General features: G+C 44.9%; 1 protein-coding gene across 2 annotated transcripts in view; it reads left to right on the plus strand.

The window, feature by feature from the left end:
* The window catches only part of DOCK5 (dedicator of cytokinesis 5), a 146,313-nt gene that overhangs the window by 48,934 nt on the left and 75,670 nt on the right, over positions 1–21,709 (plus strand). For both annotated transcript variants that reach the window (XM_006276811.4, XM_019482453.2), the window contains exons 4-6: positions 2,621–2,676; positions 3,718–3,814; positions 20,215–20,363. In XM_006276811.4, the coding sequence (XP_006276873.1) occupies positions 2,621–2,676; positions 3,718–3,814; positions 20,215–20,363 (302 nt within the window). The remainder of the gene's footprint in view (positions 1–2,620; positions 2,677–3,717; positions 3,815–20,214; positions 20,364–21,709) is intronic.

A 21,709-nucleotide genomic window follows, 5' to 3' on the forward strand; every position in this document is an offset into this window, starting at 1 on the left:
GGCGAGCCGGGCCCGTCTTTGCACACGCGGACTGTGGCCAGCAGCCTGGGCACGCGGGGCTGGAGAAAACCGCAGGGCGGTTTGGTACATGCGAGCTAGAATTAGTCACGGAGGCGTAGCGGTTGATTGAAAAGTTTATTTACTTACACCCAAGATGGTTGCGGTGTAGGCTGGACAGCTTTCCAGGTGCAGCTCCGCTTGAGTCCTCATTGGAGGACTCTGACAAACTCAGTTCTTTGACCCCGGAGTGGTTTAGGCTCCGCGGGTTTGGCAATTCTTTCCTCACGAAGTTGCTGAAGCTCCGTGGGTTCGGTTCGGTTCCCAGGTCCCCCGGAGCTGTTAAGACTCCGTGGGTTCGAAAATTGGGTTCGGTTCCCTGGCCCAGGAGCTGTTAAGACTCCGTGGGTTCAAAAATTGGGTTCAAAGGATAGGGATACGTCCAGGATTGCGCTCGGCGACGGGGAGAGGCTAGAGGCTGATCAGACCTCTGTTGCCTGATTCTAATGCGTTGGGTCCGTAAGGATCTGCAGCGCTTAGAGATCTTCACACAGGGTGAAGTCTCCTCCTCCTGGTGTTCGTGGAGTCCTCCAACTTGGGCGGAAACCACACAAGCTTTTTATACAGCTAGCAAGCCAATCACTAGCCGCATATGCATATTTTAAAACTAGCCAATGGTGGGGCACAAATTTGAATACGAATAGCAGGAACTCTTTGCAAAGTGCATTTCTGTGCTGCAAAGAAGAAATGCACACTGCAAAGAAAGCTACAAAACGGCGGGAACTTCTTTTGCACCTGGGGTTCTCCTCTGCAGCGGAAAACTCCACCATGCAAAGAAGCTGCAATTTTAGCAGGAACATAATTTAGCGTTGCCGAAGCACACACAAACAACAAATCACAACTTTGGGTTGTGACACTGAGCAACAGGGTATGATCAATTTCTCTGCATTGCAGAGCCCAGGAGTGATTTGACAGGTGCTAAAACAGCACATCCATCTCAATGCAAATTCACTGAAATGAGGCAGGAGTAGCACCAGTCTGCTTTACCCTTTACTACCTAATCAACAGGGATCCTGGTTTTCTCTGATTTAAAAAAATGACAAATTCTCTGATTAAAAAAAAAAAAATCTAAAATCCGTGATAAAAATTAAAGCTGCCACTGCTGCCTCCCCCCCGCCTCTCTAGTCCTGCTTCAATGGTCTTTGGATTTGGTAAGACAAAAACTTGGTGGGACAGTTTTTGGTCTTGAAAGCCCATCTTTAGCTAACATTATTGTGCCTGATATCGCAGTGTAATGGGCAGTCCCCAACTTCCCTTGACTTCAGTCAGCCATACAGTCTGGCTGCACTTCTCAGAAACTCACTTGTTTGCGGTCAGGGGGAAAATGAGAACTGGAGCCAAAATGCTGCTTTTTTTTGGTGCCATTCAGCGGTGTATCTGAAACCTTTTTAAAACTGTTTGGCTGTTCCTTTAGTTTCCAGCTTTCTGGGATGGACCATTTCAAAGTACTGTTTATTCGAAATTTTAAATGTTGTTTATTACTGGGCCCTGATATTTGGCAAGGTGATAACAGTTGGCTGGACTGCCAATTGAAGAAGGAAAAAGGAGCTGTTCTGTAACTGATTATTGATCCAGAAGGGGCACAGACAGGGCAGGAGCAAGCCTGAGATTTTTATGAAATTGGACCATCTGCTATTGAGAAAGTGGAAGCTGAGTTAATTAGAATCAAGAGGGACATCAGAAATGCAGCTGCAGTTGTATATAACTTCTAAAAGGTAGTTTAAAAAAAAAAAAAAGCTACTTCCTATGGAACATTTGCTATTTATTGTCCTGAGAGAATATAGGGCCCAGGGGAGGTGGGAGTCCTAAGCCCCTAGCAGGATTTTGACTGTGCAAAACACATGTTAAATTTTTGGAGTATGATTAAATCAGAAGTATGGCCAGCATCAAGATCTCAAGACTCAGGCCCCTAAAAATGATGTGATATGGCTCGACAAAAACTCAAATCATGAGTTTTTATGATTTGAGTTTTTGTCGAAATAATGAATGCTGAGGTTTTTTTCTTCCTATTTCAAAGTCTTTAGGGTGCACTTGATTCACATGCTAAATCCTTCCTTAAAAAGCTTAAGGCTAGAAACCTATTGCATATAAAAACTGGAAATGACCATGTGTCATGAGATTTGCAGTTGAATCATGAGCTGCCAAAACTGAATTAAACTTCTTTCACTGAATCTGCTTTGTTGTCTTTAATATACACTGATTCCAGGAAAGTAACCAGATGAAACATTCAGGGTGGTGTTTAATTCCCAAATATTGAAAGAATCACATAGTGAAACATTGCTGGAATGCAGAAGAATTCATTATGTTTTTAAGTGCAGTTTAGTAATGTGTCTGAATTTAGACAATGGAATTCTGTTTTCTTTCATATTATCATCTTCTGATTGTTCTCAGTTTGAGAACTAGAATAATTTTAGGCCTCATTTATCATTGACAGACTATTTGTTAACAAATCTGTTTCATTTTAATTAAATGATCACATTCTTGTTTCCCTGCCCCCCCTTGCAGCTAAATTATCTGTACATTATTATAATTAATTTTCCCTTTCTTCCTTTTTTTTTTTTAGGGCATTTTCCCAGAAACGTATATTTATTTAAAAGAAGCAACAGTAGAAGACAGAGGGTATGTTGGAGATGGTCTTGACATGTCATGTGGCTGGCAGAAATCAGTTAACTCAGTGTCATAGAAGAGTTTTAAAAAATGGAGATACAGCTTGTAGTGACTAGTGTTGGTATACCTGGATCTGTCAGCCCCAAATCATTGTTGGAATATTTTCTACTTTTATCAAGGTATTGTGTATCTCAGGTCAGACATGTGCATGGAAGCAAAATACCACACTTGCAAGGATAAAAGTAGGTTCTGCTAGACATGTTAATAACCAGCCAGCTCACTCAAGTTACACTATGCTCCTCTAGAGACTCCTATGAGTCATAACACACTCCTGCTTATAGCCAAGTAGCCATCAAGAGAGTGTAGATTCCCTTCCGCCTTGGAAAGTGTTTAAAGAAATTGCTGTTAATCTGATTCTTACAGCCTACTCTCTGATTACTATAAGTGAGAGGAAAACAACACGAGCAGCAATAGGAAGTGACATTAGAAAATCATTTTTTAGCCTTGTAGCCAAATTACCATTGTAAGCAGAGATCTTTTAAACTGAATTGCTGTGAAGAGAGGCAGACATTTGCCTACATGGTATTTAAATTTCTGGAGTAGATCTGTGGACTGAATACCCCCCCCCCCCCCCCGCCTTTAAAATACATTTACAATGAAAAGGGTATAGAACATGAAACATGTTGGAGAAAACCATTAGAACCATTTATATCTGGCCATCTCTGTGTGGTTACCCAAACCAGAAGTCAGTAATTTACACAAGGAAGGAAAAATAACATTCTTGGTCCCTATAAAATCAGCAAAATCCCTGGAACCATGGGTTGGATACAATACCTCTTCCCAAATTTGTATTACCTTTACTTATATGAACTCTGGATAGTCTTGTTCTCAGTAGAAATATCTAGACTTAAACTCTTGGCATCAGTGACTTCCTGTGTCCACTCTCATGATACATTGCATGCAAAAAAGGTGGTATTTTTTAAATCAGTATTTGAATTTCTCACTTTTTTAATTTCGTCACACATCTTTTTATATGGTTTCCTTCTTCCCTAGACAACATGAGACAGTGATTCCAAGCGAAGTGCCCCTTGTGCAAGAGCTCACTTCCACACTGAGAGAGTGGGCAGTTATCTGGCACAAGCTGTATGTGGTAAGTGTTTTGTTTTTATTTGTTTGGTGTTTGTTGCAAGGAGAGAGAGAGAGAAAGGGGCAGCATCTCCCACTCCGTTCAGGTGAATGTGGTGAAACACAAGCCACTGGAAGATTTTCAAAGGGTCTCATTATCATTTTGGGTCTGTGCCACCAACAATTTTGTTGAACATTTGTGCTGCTCAAGAACGTGGGCTTCAGAGCTTTGTTTTGCTTTTTTTTTTTTTTTTTTTTTTTTTTTTTGCTGATGCCTAATGTAAAGTCCAGAGCTGCAAACAGCAATCTAATAGAGGCAGAGTTGTCTAAATGCTGGACTAACTAGACTCAGGAGACTGATTCAGTATTGCTAGACTTTAGTGTTCTACTAACTTGCTGTGTTATCTTGAGGCAGGGGTTTTTGTGCATGACATCTATTATTGTGTGATCCTGAGTGAGTCACTTAGGTCCTGATTCAGCAAAGCACTTTAGCATGCGTAGGAGCCACATTGACTTCCGTTAAAAAAAAGGAGTTAAGCACTTCCTTAAATGCCATGTGGCAACCTGGTCTGTAATTTTCCTGTGCCTTGATTGTAAAGGTGACAAAAGGTACATAGCCTTGAAGTGATTTAGATGTGTTAAGACAATACTTGCAGCAAACTTTGAGTTCTTCAGGAACAAGGTAACATAGAAGTGTAAAGTAGCATCATTATAAGATAGAACTGAAGCAGAGCAAGTGATTTATTGCTATCCGTTTCAAAACATGAATGAGCAAAGGTAAGACGGTGGCTCAGTCTGCAATGCAAAATTTTACTGTTCATGAACAATTGAGTTGGATGATACAGCACTGACCCTGACTTAGCAGTCACAGTTGAGCAGGACAATCATAGTCAACTTTGTCAGCTGGTAAGACAACTTGCAAGAGTCAGGCCTCAGCAGCATGAGTTAAGGTTCCTGTAGTGCCCATGGGTTATATATGTCTTAAGTAGGCAGAGTATTTCATAGAGTACAGCATGGGAGTCAAGACCTTAATTCAGGCATCAGTTCTCTCACTGGTGAACATATCTTTGTGCAAGTTGTTTAAACTTGTTAGGCTTTAAAGATGAGAGGGTAATGATTTTATCTACCTTTTTTTGGTGTGCTCCAAATATAGATGTGCGTGTTTGAACAGTTGCACAAAAGCACTAAATATTTCAACATATGAAATACAATTTTTTTTTAACATTTCCTTTTCAGGAACATCTGTCATTGCTGTTCTGATTTTTCTCCAGGGAAAAACACGTTCAATATTATTGATAAAATTAGACCCAGAAACTTCCAGTTGCTGTGTAAAGAAGAACCAGCTCCATAGCTTTCTGTTTCTCAGATGGCTCTTTTAACTTTCCTTAACTCACGTGGTCCTTCTGGGTTCTGTAACCTGAAGGCAGGATAACAAAATATTTTTCATTACGCCTCAGCTCAGTGCATCCTGTACTCAACAAACAGTCTTTCCAGAGAATAGCCAGTACATATTATTTTGCTCGTCAGATGATTGTGCGTCTGTCTCTCTGTGAAGCTCTCCATATCTTTGTTTCCAGCTTAACAGGGCCATGCTCAAAGCTAGCCTCAACTGCCCTGTTATCAACCCTGTTTTTCCAGTGAAGCAGTATGCAAACTTGTCAGCTAAAGTAGAGAGCCTTCAACTTTGTCTCACATTGTGCCAGCCACTGTTTCCAAAACTGTTAACGTGGTTTAATCCAATCATTTTTTTTTCCTGTAGTGATGCATATGATATGTAGCATGTCTTGCTCAAGAAGAGGAATATGAGACGAGTGCAACCCCATGATTTTTCACTATCTCTGGGGGAATTCCACTGATATCAGTAGAGGTTTCTCCTCCCCTCCAGGACAGACTTAGCTTGTTATTTGCATTTATCTTTTTAAATCCAGCTTACTCTCTTCTCTTCCAGAGGTTCTGAAACTATTGCACATGGGAAATTTGCTAGTTTACAGGGAAATGGGAAGCATTGTGTTAGGACAGCAGCAAAACTGCTACTTGATCCTCCCTACATAACTTCAACAGGCTAAAAGGTGCAATTCATGGTTTCAAGGTGAAGTGGGCTTAAGCTGCCAGAGAGTAGCTGTCTCACCGAAGAATAGCTGTCTCACCAAAGAATAATATCTAAAAAAGGCACCAACACCCCCCGCCCCCCTCCCCACACACACTTTTTGTATATGACTTTACTGCATTCTCAGATTAAATTGCACCTCTTGTATAAGAAGTCCTAGATTTGGAGTTAAGAATGAATGACTTCCTTTCACAGTTGAATACGAAGATAGATTAAAAACACTCAAATTTAATTTTACTTTGGTCATTGGTTATTTCAGGTGACATACTATGTGCTCTGAAACTGTAATTAAGATGAGAAAATAGTTTTAAATTAGGTCCAAACATTTTGTTTAAGCAGAGCAAGCTTTTCTTATTGAATATTTTACCCAACCATAAGTGCATGTTATGGAACCACAAGAATTTGTTCCACCCTTTTAGTTCAATGAGAGGCAAAATGTGACGTAATTCCTGTGCAGATAGTTGGTTTTGTTCCTGGCTTTTTCTTCTGAATAACTGTCAGGTTATAGCCTAAGAATCTGTTAGGAAAAAACCAATCAGAAACAATCTTCAGTCTGACTTTATTTTGTCTGCATCAATCTTAAAATAGACTTGGAAAATTTTGTGGTTTCAAATGGACTGAGGTTTTTATTTTTAATTCCTGTAGTATTAGGAAAACATGAAGGGAGGAAGAAGGTATGTGGGGAGTGAGAGGAAATGAAAGGGATTTCTTTTGGCAGTGTTTCATTTCAATTTTGTTAATTCTGTAAATTGCAGCAAGAATTGCACCAATGGATTTGTATTCACTATGAAAGATTAAAGATTTGTTCTTAGCTCGGATTAGCTAACTCAAATTAACTGATTTGAGTTAAAGGAGGCATGAAGGTTGCTCAGGCTTTAACTCTGGTTAGTGACTTGACTTCTGCCTCAGCCTTCAGCCTTGAGCTGCTGATTTGAGTTCATTTGTCTTCTAATACAAGTTAAGAATACAATTTCTTTTCCAGAAGAAATTGTATTGAATGTCTACAGCATTATCTGAGTTAGAAAACAAACCTCTGCATTCTGCTTGGGAATCTAGCATTGATTGTGAGCATTCAAAATCCACTTTTCTTTAGTTTGTAAAACTGGGAACAGTATAACATAGCAGTGATGATGGGAACCAGATAGTTCTTACCACAGTGGAACTCTGCTCCATTGTATCAGTGCATTGGCCTCACTAAGGGAGCTTCTTGTAAGCGACAGATGAAGCCCTGGGAAACCATGCTGAGGACCTTGAAATTAGCTGACTTTAGTGAGATTGGGGGTGTACAGAAGTGAGCAAACCTAGATTACAGTAGAGCTACTGGGGAAGTTATTTTGTCCACAGAAAATGTCTGTCCATCTGTCTTCACCAGCAAAATAAAAAGGGTTGAAGAATTTGAATAATGTTTTTTGCCCTGTTTATAAATAAAGCAGAACACTGAAATTATTCCAGGAGTTGTGGAAAGAGACACTTGAAGAGAGAGCTTGACCTCTTTTAAAAAATAATTTGTTTTACGATACGTTTTGTTGGCTATTGCCCTCCCACGTTTTTAGCATTCACTGACCAAAAATGTGTTGACAGACACTGCACTTGCATTGACACTCAGAAGGTGTTGTTCTGTGGACTTCAGTCCAGCAAAATTGGGCCTTTACCCTTGTACTGAAAGAGATGTTTCTGTTCTATGTACCTGAGTACAGCTTAGGTTGATATTTTAAGTCCCTACTTTTTATAAATAGGTTTCATGCCAATAACCAGAAAATTCTTCATTAAGCAACTCAACTTGCTTAAGTTTAATGAAAGATCTTGTATTACTTCACCCTTTTCCAGTACAGCAAAGTACTGATATATTAGAGTACATGTCAATATAGAAATAATTATTTGAGAACTGAAGTGTGACTAGATGCAGCTTATTCATTTGTATTCTGTGTGGGGAAATACCTGTTGAGTTGAGAGTTCTTCTAGTAGATCTAGATCAATGAGTTTTTATGTATTTCTTTGAAGACTAATCATACTGCCCTCTGGAGAGTTTTCTACATAGATCAAACCTAAATTGTATGCCTGTTGTTGTTTGTTATAAACTCATGTTAGCACAGTTTGAGGTATATATTGTTCTCTGGATAAGGAACTGGAAAAAGGTCAAAACCTGACTCTGCCATGGACTTCTTCTGTGACCTTGGATAGATCCCTTAATTACCCGCCCTCACTTAATCTTGGATCCCTAGTTTGTAAAATTAGATTGCCTGTGCTTCCTGACATTGTGGGAGTTTGGGCAACCTACGTTTATTGTTTGGGGGAGACGGTGGTAAGCTCCACAGAAAGTTCTGTAAATATCATGTATCATTGTCGGTGGGTTCTCACATGGCTGCCAGTCATCAGGGATCCGGGTTTGCCATTTCCTACGGGGAAAAAAAAGAGTAAAATGTGGACTTCCCTCTATGCCAGAGGAAAATGTGCATTGCTCAGTTTAGTGGAGAAACACACGGATTTTGCACTTTTTGCAAAGAGCTCTCTGCAGGCTGGCAGGGGTCCACCCCACAAGGGGCTGGGGGGAGCTGGAGGAGGGCAGTGAGGCAGAAGCCACCCTGTACGTGTATTTGCACATGGCCTCCAGGCAGCCTGGAGAGCAGCTGCTATAGGCAAGTGGGGGTGGGGGGCAGAATAGGGATGGAGGGAGGGAGGAAGTTGGGCAGGACTGGGGCTGCTGCCCAGCTGGGCAGTGCATGGGGCTTGGGGCCTGCAGCTGCAATGTGTGGCTGCAAGGCCCTGGCTGGGAGTGAAATGGGGCTGTGGGCAGCTTGTCCCGGGGGGGGGGGGGAGGAGGAGGAGGAGGGAGGGCTGGCATGGTTCTTTGGGGGCATGGGTCCCCCCTGCTCTCCCAGGAGTGTGTGCAGTGGCGGGGAGCCAGCCCCACGCTCACTGCCTGAGCCTGCAGCAGCGGGGGAGCCGGGCTCCACTACACTGCAGCAGCCGCTGCCTCCTGCAGGAGGGCAGGGAGCTGCGGACCTGGTTTCCTGGCTCCGTAGCCCTTGCATCTGGGGACCTCTCTGGTAGGGCTGGGGGGACAAGGGCTGTGGTTGGGGGGCAAGGAGCATGAGCAGGGATGGGGGAGTGAGGGGAATGATTGGGGCCAGGGAGCTGGGGGGAGGGTGAGGGGAATGAGCAGGGCCAGGGGGCTGTGGGGAGGGAGCAAGGGGCACCAGCAGGGCCAAGGGGCTATGGGGGGCTTTTCATTTTAATCATGCATTTTGGGGGTTTTATTGGAGTATTTGTGCTTTTTTCTTTTTTTTATCAGGGAAAACCAGGATCTCTGGTCATCAGCAAGCTTGGACTTTCAGTTACTGTTTAAAATTTGTGTATATTGCAGATGACTCTATGCATCAATGCTCCTAAATGTACTAATACTGAAAATACTGTAGACAGAACAAAAGAGAGGCTTATATCCCTTGTGTTCATTAGGTTGGGGCAGAATGGGGAAATGATAGAAATGGGGCCCTCTTCCTGCTGCCTGGAATATTGGGCAGGCATAGCTAAGCATGAATGGTATGAATGCTGAGGATCTTTATCCATTTTGCAATTGATTCTACTGGGAGCTTTGCTTTTTTTTTTTTTCTCATGGTGAGCCCTGTTCTCATCTTGATAATTAAATAGGGAATCTTAATCCCACGTTTAAACTCAAGTAGCTCTTAGTCAGGTAGCTGCCGATTTTATGTCCTAAATCAGCAATTTAGATGCCATGCTAAAGTACCTGAATTTAGAAAGCAATTATATATTTGGATGGGTGGGTGCATTCCTGGAAAAGAAAGGTGGAAAGAAGTGGCTGCTATTTAGATAGCAAAGACCCATGTTGTGTGTCCTTGAAACCAGTACTGTACTAGGATTCAAATGAGCCACTTTTCTGGACTATTCAGAACTGAAAAGTTGGTTGTCTGATAATGGATGCTTTGATCTTGCTAGCATTTCAGCAAAGAGGCATAAGGTAATATTTGCTTTTTATATTAATTTCAGCGCTCTTCCTTGGGGAGTCGTTGACTGTGATGTGTCAGTTAGATTTGGGAGTGGCTTGCCAGAAATAATTTAAAGAATGTAAAGTTGAAATTTTCTTTTCCAAAATCACGTGGCTCTCCCTACCCCAAGGGAGTTGGTTTTATATTAATTGAAACAGAAATTAGGATTAGAAAAGATTGACTGCTGTCCTTGTGCTCTTTGTTCAGGACTTGGCATGTTTGCTTGATGTGACTATGCATAAAACAATTATCCCCATGAGTTTACCGCATCTTAAGGGAAACAAAAGAATTAAGAGGATATTTTTTAATGTGCTTGCATATTCAGTGGATTATAAACCACAGTTAGAGTTTATTAAACATTGGCAATAGTCGTTTTAAAAGGAAACATTGGATACTGAGGTAATAGGAGAACATGGATTTAGTGTAAACCCAGGGTTGGGCAATTATTTGGACTGGAAGGTAACTTAGGGAGTTTTGTTGAACTATTGCAGGCCAGGTCAGCACTCCTCCCTCCCCCCAACAACAGCTCACCTCAGCTCCCTAAGTGGCTCTGCTGTGCACTCAGCTAGATGTCTGGGATGGGGCCAGGGGCAGGTGGGGAGACATCTAGGAGCAGGATAGGTGGGTAGGCAGGTTCGCATCTGGGATCATAGGGCCATGACAACATGGAACTGCGATCCTAAGGTTTCCGTGGAGACCAGTTGGGACCCACGTGGGCAGTGTGCATGGTGAGGCTGACGGGATGGGGTGGCAGACAGGTGGGTGGGGAGCTGTGTCCAAGAGTGGGATGGGCAGGCGGAGTCAGGGCCAGGATTGCGGGGCAGTGACAGTGGGGCCCAGGGCACAGCTGTGATCTGCTCCCCACATGCCCCCGCCTCTGGAACCAGCACCCATTGCAGGGATGTGTGGGCTGCAAATTGCAGCTCTGTCCTGGGTCGCAGCCCCACGCTGTCACAGCCCTGTGATCCTGTTGGTTCTAGCATACGCCGTTTCCTGCCGGCCTGTGGCCCCATCCCATCTACCCAGCCACATTCCCTTCCTGTACAGGTCCTGCCCCTGGCAGTGGGGGTGTGTGGGGTGGGGGGTGGCCAGGGTGCCTGAGCAGCAGGGCCTGGTCTGGTGGTGGGAGTGGGAGCTGGAAGGAACTGCCATTGCTAGAAAGTGAGCCTGGATGCCCTGCTACCCCGCCACCCCAGCCCTCCTGCACATCCAGGATGGTAGAACCAGCCACATGTGCCATGGCCTGGGCTGCTTCCCACGTCTGGGTTGGGTGGGGCTAAGGGACCTGCCGTGGGCCGGACACCCTTGGTGAGCTAGATCTGGCCCACGGGCCATATTTTGCCCACCCTTGGCATAAACGGAAACAGTAGCACCTTGATTATATTTGTCTTGACAACTTTTCATGGAGTACACATTAAGATTTTCATGTCTGCATCTTTTTATATTGCTCATTAAACCATTGAGCAAAAAGGAAGTTCGAACAGCTACTTCCAGTCTGCTCTAAACCCATATCCATATACTCCTTCCATGGTTTTGTTAAATTATTGTTAGTTCTTGTTAAATTATTGTTAGTTCATTTTATTAATAAGGTTCCTGTCAAACCTTCTTACTAAAGTTCTTCCTCGTGTGATTGGTTACATCTGCACCTTAGATCAGCTTTCTCTAGTGACAAACTTTCAGAAAGCAAATCTAGGTAGGACAGCCAGCAGTTCCAGCAGAATCTGCACAACCTTTAATAGCTGTAAATGTGCTGCGATCGGCTGGGGAAGGGAACTGAGCCCAGCTGAGTTCTCTTCCCAGTGCTACACTCTGCCCAGCTGGGCTCAGTTCCCTTCCCCATCTCCCCGGTCCCAGGTGGCAGCCCCCAGCCTCCCTCCCTCATCTGGCAGGCAGATCAGGGGCCGGCAACCCCAGGAGGACTGGCACAGCCCCCATAGCCCTCCAGGGGTTGCAGGTCCCCGATCTGCCTGCTAGATGAGAGAGGCTGTTTCGAGCTTCCCCATTATAGCCTATGGGTGAAACGTCAAAACAGTGATGCTGTTTTGACAAAAAGAAACAGAACAGCAGTTTCGAAACGAAATGCTGTTTCGTCAAAACCTTGAAACACAAGTCGAAATGGAATGGTGCCATTTTGCATAGCTCCAGTTAGCATGTAGCAATAAGCTCTGGCGCAGTTTGCACCAGAGTTTATTTTCCCTGGGCGCAGCGTTTGCACAGTCTGGGGGGTCAGCCTGCCAGCCTGGGGCTGCTTCGCCCTGGCTCAGTGTGCTGCAGAGGGGCTGGCTGGGGCACAAGAATGCTATGGTGTGGGGCTAGTCAGCAGGCAGCCCCCACACTAGCACCCTCATGCCTCAGCCAGCCCCTGTCACTGTCTACACGTGTGTTTCAGCGCACACAACTACTCTGCTGTAAGAGAGTACTTGTCCCAGCCAGTGCTGTTCTACAGTGAAGGGAATTAATTTACTGCGCCCTAATACAGGCACATGTGTAGACGGTGATGTGTTACTGTGGAGCTAATTGGTCTGCTCCACAGTAAAAGAAATGTGTAGATGCATCCATAGTAAACAAGAGTTTGTACTCTCTTGTTATGCTTGTCTCGGACAGCCAAAGCCGACTCGAGGTGATTTAATAATCGCTCGTTCGTCGGGCGGGCTGGTGAATAGAGAGGCCGAGAAAGCTTTATGGTTGTAAAACTTTACTTACGTCGCTTGTGGTTGCGACGAAAACGGTCCGGTCGTCTGAACAACTAAGTTAGTTGTTTCAGCTGGCAGGGCTCAGGCCAGCACGTCCGTCCACAAATCAGGCCGGCAGGGAAAAGGATACATCTGGGATTGCGCTCGGCGACGGGAAGAAGAATCGATAGGTGATCAGTCTATCGATCAGCTCAGCCACGAGTCAGATCTCTCCAGAGGCACTCTGCAGCGTGCTCAAAGTTCTCCGACTTGGGCAGAAGTTGCGCGAAATTTTAAACGGCTAGCAAGCCAATTACTAGCCGCCATGTAGGAATAATTTAGAACTGGCCAATAGCGGGACACAAATTTGCATTCGAATGGCGGGAACTCTCTTGCACCGGGGGTTTTCTGCTGCAACAGAAAACTTTTACTTTGCAAGAGGCTCTCATGCGGCGGGAAAATTCCACCGTGCCGAGGCACCAAAATCACTGGGTTGTGACATGCCCCCTTGCCGACGGCACAACTGGAATTTTAGACACATGAGCACATCATACGGCATCTTTGTTTCGGGATTCACTGAGCCGGCAAAGCTTTAACAACCAGTAAAATATATATATACATAAACAAACAACTTGATAGCCCGGTCTTTTCAACAAATTACAAAGTACAATAACTTTGAACATATAACAACAACTGTTGATCATCGTCTGATTGGAGAACATCTGCTTGGGACTCTTCTCGTCTGGTAGTCAGTCCGTCCTCTCCTACTAATAGACAGTGTCAATAAAATACTTAATAAAATGAGAGTGAATAGTGTTATAGTAAGTCCTGAGCAAATAGACGTTCGCCGTCTCAGTGTCTCCTTCACAACCATCACTGTATTGATTTGAACGAACTGCAGTCTGGTGCTCGATGAATCTCACAATCGGGCGGTTGTGGATTACTTTTCTGGGGTTAGACCTGTGAAGAAAGAAAACAACAACACAAAACAAAAAGACTCATAATTGGATTTACTGTAAGGATACTGGGGGAACGTTGGAACGGCGGGTCATCCAGTTGTGATGAACGATAATAGGAGGACGATTGGGCTTTTCTTCTAATTGGACAGAATAGATCTTAGGATACTGTCCCGACCGCTCAAAGGTCCCTTTGTGAACCTGTGGATGAGACTGATGGGGGTGCGGTATTGAAATCCACACTAACTCGTCTGGTTGGAACTTGGGCTTCCAAGGTGGAGGTTTCTGGACATTAGCTTCGTCCCATAACGGTTTAGCAGTGTTTAGTGAGATGAGAACATCATGATTGAATTTAGTCCAGTTTTTAAACGTCCCTCCTCCCCTGAGGCGAAGTTGTTCTTTGTACAGGCCTATGTGTCTTTCCACAACACCGTTGGACTGCGGGTGGTACGGTAGATGAAGATGCCAGGCTACATTGTGAAGACGAGCAAATTTGTCTAGAGCATTAGAATTAAACGGGGGTCCTCCATCAGACTGAATCTCATGAGGGGGTTGCCAGGTAGCAAATACAGCAGTCAAGGCAGAAATAACAGCAGTGGTATTGCTTTTCCTTAAGGGAATGACTCGTAACTGTCTTGTTCCCAAGTCAACAACAACTAATCCGTTATTTGGCGGTTTAGACCCTGGGAGAGGTCCTAGCAGATCTACCTGTCAAACTTTTCCTGCCTGAAACTGAAGAATCGAAGGCTCCGAGCTGATGTTTGGTTCTATGGTACTTTTCTTTAGCACATATCTCACAGGCCTGAGCTACCTTTGCCCAATCACGCCGAGCTCCGTATGAAGCCGGCTCCGTAAGGGTTTGGCACCAACGTTGATGGCAAGCTCATGGTCCTGGGTGACCCCAATTTTCATGAAGCCACGCGAGGAATGGATTTACTTCAGGACCGGAGGTAGATGTGACAGGCAAGACTGTGTCGGTTCGGAGTGGATCTTCTAAGAACTTATCAATTACCTCATGCACTGGATCGGTATTTGGACGATGGGACTTAGTGTGCCTAATCAACGGGAGGCGCACAAATTTAGTTAACATTTTCCAGATGTTTTGCCAATCATTCAAATTTTTGGAGGGAAAAGCTGTACCCATAAGAATTTTATAAATATATTGCGAATCAATTGCGATGATTGGAACGGGGAGCGAGTCGTTACGATGTGTCAGACAATGTTCTAGTACCTTGAGGAATCATAACAATTCACATTTTTGGGCCGAATTATCATCTGGGTCAGCTTGAAATATTTCCCTATCGGTACAAGCTTTGCAATAATACCCATAGCCTCCGCCATGTCGGGAGGTTCCATCTGAGGCCATCCATGCTGGGGCAGAAGTTCCATACAATGTAGGGACCTTCTCCTCATCTTCTGGACTTGGATCAGGTACCGTGTCTTCCAACCTCCAGCAATGCCAGTTGTAATGGTGGGTAAGCACTAGTGTATTTCAGGTCTTAGATTCCCCCTGAAAATGTGGGTCGACTTTTCCCGCATCCAGAAAGGGTAATAATGTGGCACCGGAAGCGCGTAACGTCCCATGCCCCCTTGCTAATGGCTCCACCAGTTGTTCGGCTAGGAGGATTTTTCCTACAGCGCCATATCGATGTTGTGCCGCTTGAAGCGTTTTATGGGCTGTATATACTAGCTCATCGTGAGGGTTATGTGCGACAGCCCACACGTGGTTGGTGGTGAACCCGAGGGTTACGGTTAGTGACTCACCCAGATCGATGGCATGGAGTTGTATATCTTTAACTGTAGCTAGCAGGCGAAGCAGGTTCCGCTGATCTTCTTTCGTCCAGGGCGTGGACTTCTGGGATTTGTTACGGATCTGTTGCTGCAATTTGGTGAGGATTGCCAAATCACTAGGTCCAATATAATGTCGATACCAATTCAAATGACCCGAAAGTTGTTGAAAGTGCCTCTTAGTAGTAGGGAAGAGTGTTTTTAATGGATCGATGTTAGGACCCTCATGCGAAATTCTGTGGCGGATGGAACCGATGTATTGAGTACCAAGGAAAGTAATGTCATCTACAGGATGTAGGCATGACTTTTCCTTGTTAATAGTCCATCCTTCACTCTGGAGGTGAGCGACTAGTTGGTTAACTATACTAGTAACTATCACGACCCATGATGGCGATGTCATCGACATAACTCCAAATTTTCAATTCCTCCTCTGAGGGAAGAGAGTGTGAGGCTTGAAAGTTCTTTAGGGTGTTATTCATGGCACCAGTGGCTAGTGATGGAGCGTTGTGATATCCTTGTGGACAAACCGTCCACCTGTACATAATGCCGTCAATACACATATTTAGTATTCCTTCCGGGTCAGTTATCGGGATGGAAAAAAACATGTTTTTTAAATCCAACGTGACTCCGACCCACTTACTTTGTTGAAACTGTGCCATCTCAAACATACATTGTGGCAGAGTAGAAGGATTAGGTTGTTGAAGTACGTGACACCTTTTGTTAACCTCTCTATAGTCTACGACTAGCCGGGCTTCCTCAGGTTTCCCAGGTTTCGCAACTCCCCATCCTGATGACAGGTAGGTACTGGCAGTTACGGTCTTAATGCAGCCTCGTTGCTTGAGTCGCTGCAGGAGGTCAGTAAGGGACTGCTTTAGAACCCTTAGTCGGGATTGGTCGATATCGCCAGGTGGAGTTGTTACGAAGCGTTGGTCAATGCCAATCCTGTTCTGGGATAATGATGGGTAATGCCTGTAGCACTTGTTCCTTAAGGTCAAGCGCTTTTATCCCTGGGATCCCTAAAATGTTGATGCCCCCTAGGACAGCCTCTAGGTGGTATCGGTGGCCTTGGACCCAAAATTTGACCTTCGTTGTGACGGCGATAGCGTTAAGCCCTTGTACCTTGATCGTTTTGGTGGTCTTTTGGTGAGGTATTGTTGAGGTAATCACATTGGTTTGAGCTCCAGTATCGAGAAGGAAGAATGCTTGTTGTTGGTCATTCAGATCGGTAGGGTTGTAAACAGTGAGTTCGGCGTATGGTCGAGAATCAGTAGGGTCCGGTTTGAACTGGAGAAGGCCGGCGGCAGAGCCGCCGGCCATTACTTGTTTTTTGATGGGTCGTTGAATTTAAATCCTAATGCTTCGGCCAGACGAGACTGGGTTCGTTCTCCCAAAACTCGCAACTGAGATTTTGTAAGTCCGGTGCAGGAGAGAAGAAAACCAAACATGGTTCTTTCCTTCAGGGTTCTTTCCTTCGGGGTTCCTGGAGGTGACCATCCTAGCTCTCGCTGGGGGGTGTACTCTTGCCGTCTAGGTCTCAGTGTTTTGGCTGGGTATGCTGAAGGTTGGTCCCTTATATTATCAGAAACTTCTTCATCTTGCCTCATAAGTGCTTGTGGACGTGGGAGATGGCCTAAGAGATTTCCCACCGGTTGACCTGCCATTGGGTTCAAGAAGAGTCGGAGTGTAACGGCATTTGCTCCTCCATATACCTCCACGCAGGCATCTATAGCTTCCAAGGGCGTTGGGATTGCCCCAGGGTCCGATAGGTGGCAATGAGCCCATCTCTCTTTTCGTTGCACGGCGGTTAGTCCCATTGGATTTATTCTCGGGCTCCATGAGAAATATGACACCCCAACTGTAGCTAGGAGGAGTTGCTCCGCAGTAGCCTTCTGTGGATGACCTTCGTGCCAGGTGTGAAATTTGTGGGTTACCTGTCCCACTACGAGCGCCGGGAGCGGGATGGGCCAGTGGGCACTGTCTGTGACCACATTCAAGTCGGTAGCACGTCCTCCGCTCCACGCCGCTTGTCGGGTCAAGGCACTCGCTTCTTCTTTGTCTAAGGTGTCAGAACCAAATTCCACTATTAACCGCCCTAACCACATTGCCAAGCTTTCTTCTGATCTTATTTTAGATTCCTTGCAAAGCTCTTGAATTTCTGGTCGGGTGCGTGTGCGTGAGATAACAGTGGTACGTGTAGCACCATCTTCATCCGCAACATGCTTCATCACAGTTATCGGGTGAGCTGCGGTAGAGAAGGAGTTAAATTCTTCGTCTGGGAGCGTTGGGTACATCTCTCCTCCCATTGCCCCCTCCCTGTGGCAAGGAGGCGGGGCCATTGGGAACGACGTCACCTCGGGGCGGAGGTGCTAGGCGGATCCCCGCCGGGTCTTCTGAAGCTCCGCCCCTCTTTTCCAGGTTCCCCGGATGGCTCGCGCTTCTTTCAGCGCCATTTTCTGCCAGTGGCATCATGCGGCCGGCGCTGTTGATAAGCGTCGCTCCGGAGCTCTTTGCTGTCCGCTCCAGCGACTCCTTACCCGCCGTATGCATTTGTGCCTCTAAATTTGCGTATTCCCTTAGTAGACCCACTACTGTTCGGAACAGTACATTCATCATTTTTCCCTTCTTCCATTTAGTTAGACCCCATCTCGGCACATGACGGCCCTTAGTTTCCAAATCCTCCTGGAGCTGAACGAGGAGCTCGTGACCCCGTGACTCAGGCACCAAATCCGGACAGTTGAACCAGTCCGTGGGGGTGGATTCCCCCCCTTCCCTTAAGTATCAGATGCATTGAGCAAACTCTTGAGCGGGGGTCAGCTTCTCTGCTTTTCGTGCTTTCACCCCGGCTAAGGATATGGTTGAGGTTTCCTCCGGGGGTTGATAATAGACCCGGTCGCTCCCCATTATACATCTGAACTCCCCAAGGGATAGCTTGGTTCTCCATTCCTTCACTACTGCTTCTTCTCTCTTTACGGAGAAGTAACCATCAATATTTCTTTCATCCCCTTCTACCACCTGGTGGTAAGCGATATGCGCCCATAGATCGTTGGCATTCTCTACGTGGTGGGTCCCGGTGTGCCAGGGGCAGCGCCCGATTAGGTTCTTCTCTATCACCGTGCCCTTGGATCCCATCCTTGTCGCCATGTCTCTGACGGCCAAAGCCGACTCGAGGTGATTTAATAATCGCTCGTTCGTCGGGCGGGCTGGTGAATAGAGAGGCCGAGAAAGTTTTATGGTTGTAAAACTTTACTTACGTCGCTTGTGGTTGCGACGAAAACGGTCTGGTCGTCTGAACAACTACGTTAGTTGTTTCAGCTGGCAGGGCTCAGGCCAGCATGTCCGTCCACAAATCAGGCCGGCAGGGAAAAGGATACGTCTGGGATTGCGCTCGGTGACGGGGAGAAGAATCGATAGGTGATCAGTCTATCGATCAGCTCAGCCATGAGTCAGATCTCCCCAGAGGCACTCTGCAGCGTGCTCAAAGTTCTCCGACTTGGGCAGAAGTCGCGCGAAATTTTAAACAGCTAGCAAGCCAATTACTAGCTGCCATGTAGGAATAATTTAGAACTGGCCAATAGCGGGACACAAATTTGCTTTCGAATGGCGGGAACTCTCTTGCACCGGGGGTTTTCTGCTGCAACAGAAAACCTTTACTTTGCAAGAGGCTCTCATGCGGCGGGAAAATTCCACCGTGCCGAGGCACCAAAATCACTGGGTTGTGACAATGCTCAGTGGCATTTAGGTAGCCCCCTTGTCTTCACAGAGTCACTTTTTAATTTCAGCGTAAGTCTGCATGAGCCCTCCAGTCCAACTATGTGTTATCAATGGCAGAATAAGAGCCTTGAAAGGTACTATAATGATGACCAGCCTAACAGTGTGGCCCTGACTCATATTTTCCCCCTGTATTTCTTTTTCGATTGAGTGGACTTCAGGAATCTTAGTGGACAGGACCAAACGGACAGGCATACACGGAAATGAAGTGTGTGGATGCAATTCATTCAGTTAGTGTGCTGGCTTCAAAATGGAGCTGCTAATGCTGTAAGCAGGGGTTCTAATTAATCACTTTGTTAGTGGTTTACTCTGACAATAAATTAAAAAGGATTTTTTTTTTGTTTAAAATACCAAAGGGGTTGAAAATTTGTTATTTAGCCTGGTGCAAGTAGGGGATATAAGTAGCAGTTAAAAGGATGAAATAAAGGGAAGGAAAGTTGCAAGCTGAATATGTGGGTTTTAATGCATTAATTCTTAGCAGTAGGTGTTCCATCATGGCTTTCATACTGATTTCAGTAGCACTTTGAGACTCTAGACACAAGTGAGGTCATGTGATATTGCAGCAACCATATAAATTGAGTGAGAAATGATCCCAACTCCAAAGAGGTTGTTATCTAACTGGATAAGACATGTGGAGGAGGGGAAGGGAAATGGAGACACCAGGCAAGAAAATGACTTGTCCAAGGTCACATAGCAGTTCTGTGGCAGAGGCAGGCATCTGCGGCTGTTCTGAGTCCTTATCTGGTGCCCACACTTCTGGACTGTACCTGCTATCTCTAACAATCTGTTTGCTCTCTTTCTTGAAAGCTTCCATCACAGTAGTCTGTGTGTATTGAAAAATAGCAGAAATAAACTCTGGCAAGGAGACTTGTATGGAAAATGTTCTTAGGGAACTGATGTAAATCTCAACACTTGGTGCATTTAAATGTATACAGGGACAAAAAGCTGGAGGAGATCTGTCAGTAGCATTCTTGCTATGTCACTGTGGATATAGGAAGTGGCTTAGCAGGTATTTCCTTTGCTTAAATAGGGATTCTGTGATAGATTCAACTGAGTCACCTTTTGGAAAACTTGAGTGCATGTTTTTTCAGTATGTAACAATCCTGGAATTATCCGTTTTTCCCCTTTAGGACAACAAGACAACACAGTTTCGGCATGTTCAGCAAATGACCTATAGCCTAATAGAGTGGAGGTCACAGATACTGTCTGGGACTCTTCCCAAAGATGAACTGGCAGAACTCAAGAAGAAAGTCACTGCTAAAATAGATTATGGCAACAGGTAAACTCAGTTCAGTATTCCATGTAAACCAAATCCCAGCTCAGGATTCTGAAACTGGGATTCCTGGAAAAGCTTCTGTGATTCTTACTAATATGATGATAACTCCTGCATCTCTTGCTAAAGCAGGCAATGAAAGCTGCATGTCTGAGAATCAGATCATGGAGTCTTACTTGAGGCAGTAGTTTACTGCAAAGGCTTAGTGGCATTTCACTAATGCGTCAAAGTTTCATTCTAAATTCTATAATTAAATCCATTTATTATATGCGTTTAGCAGATTTGTAATCTCAGGGTTGACGTCCAACCCAGTCACCTTTATTCATATTAATACTTATCTTTTAATCTCCTTGTTGACTGCTCATTCAGGTAAATGTGGAAGGGCTGGGGCCATCAGGGTTCTGTTGCTTAGGTGCTGGCTGTATTTGGTTAAGATAACAGATGATGTGAGCCAATGGATAGAGCACTGGAGAAGGATTTGAAAGTCTGCATTCTGCTCTGGACTCTGGGAAAGCCTCTTTTCCCTTCCACCTTCCATCACTCATGCCTATTTGGATAGAAAGCTGCCCAGAGCAGGAACAGTCTTTTTCTTTGTGTACATGCAGAGTATGGCACAATAAGGTCCTGGTCTTGGTTAGAGTCTCAAGGTACTGCCATAATAGAAACACTAAAAGGAAAAGGGAACCTAGATCTTTTGACCTCAAGAGTCCCAAATGACGAGTTTGCCAGATCAAGCTTTAATCCCGTAAACCCAAGTTCTTCTATGAATCTTGATGCTGTTTAACAGAGAATATATTCTGGGACTGTCCACCAACCCCCCTCTACCTCACCATCTTTAATTAAGTGCACTGTGGCCCCAGAAAGCAGTTTGAGGTTGACTGATTTTTCATTGATGTGGATGTTTTACAGCAGGGCAAAGCAGGTATCAAAACAAGTCAGTGATCATTTAAATATGCTTTTTTTGCCTAATGCAAATGACTGTACAAAGGCAGTCCTGAATCAATTTCTAGCTGGCTGTTCCAAGAAAAGGTGATGGTTATTGTTTTTTAGCCCCCATCAAAATATCCCTACTTCATTGCGAAGGGAGTTAGCAGCTTGCATTTCATAAGCCTACACTGTCCTTCCTTTAGCAAAAAACCTCACCTGTCTTAATCTTGCTGAAATGCTGGCACTAGGACTGCATCTCCCAGGGAGCATGATTTGTGCCTGGGTTGCCCAGGGCCAGGATTTAGATTCAAGTCAGGAACTAAACTGCTTCATCAGCATGTTAAGCAACACAGCTCTGTAGATGGCCAAAGCAGTCTTTCATTGGTTTGTACAGAACAAGAATTGTCTCCCTGGCTCATTTATCT

This window comes from Alligator mississippiensis, chromosome 7 (assembly GCF_030867095.1).
Source record: "Alligator mississippiensis isolate rAllMis1 chromosome 7, rAllMis1, whole genome shotgun sequence".
Classification (NCBI taxonomy): domain Eukaryota; kingdom Metazoa; phylum Chordata; order Crocodylia; family Alligatoridae; genus Alligator; species Alligator mississippiensis.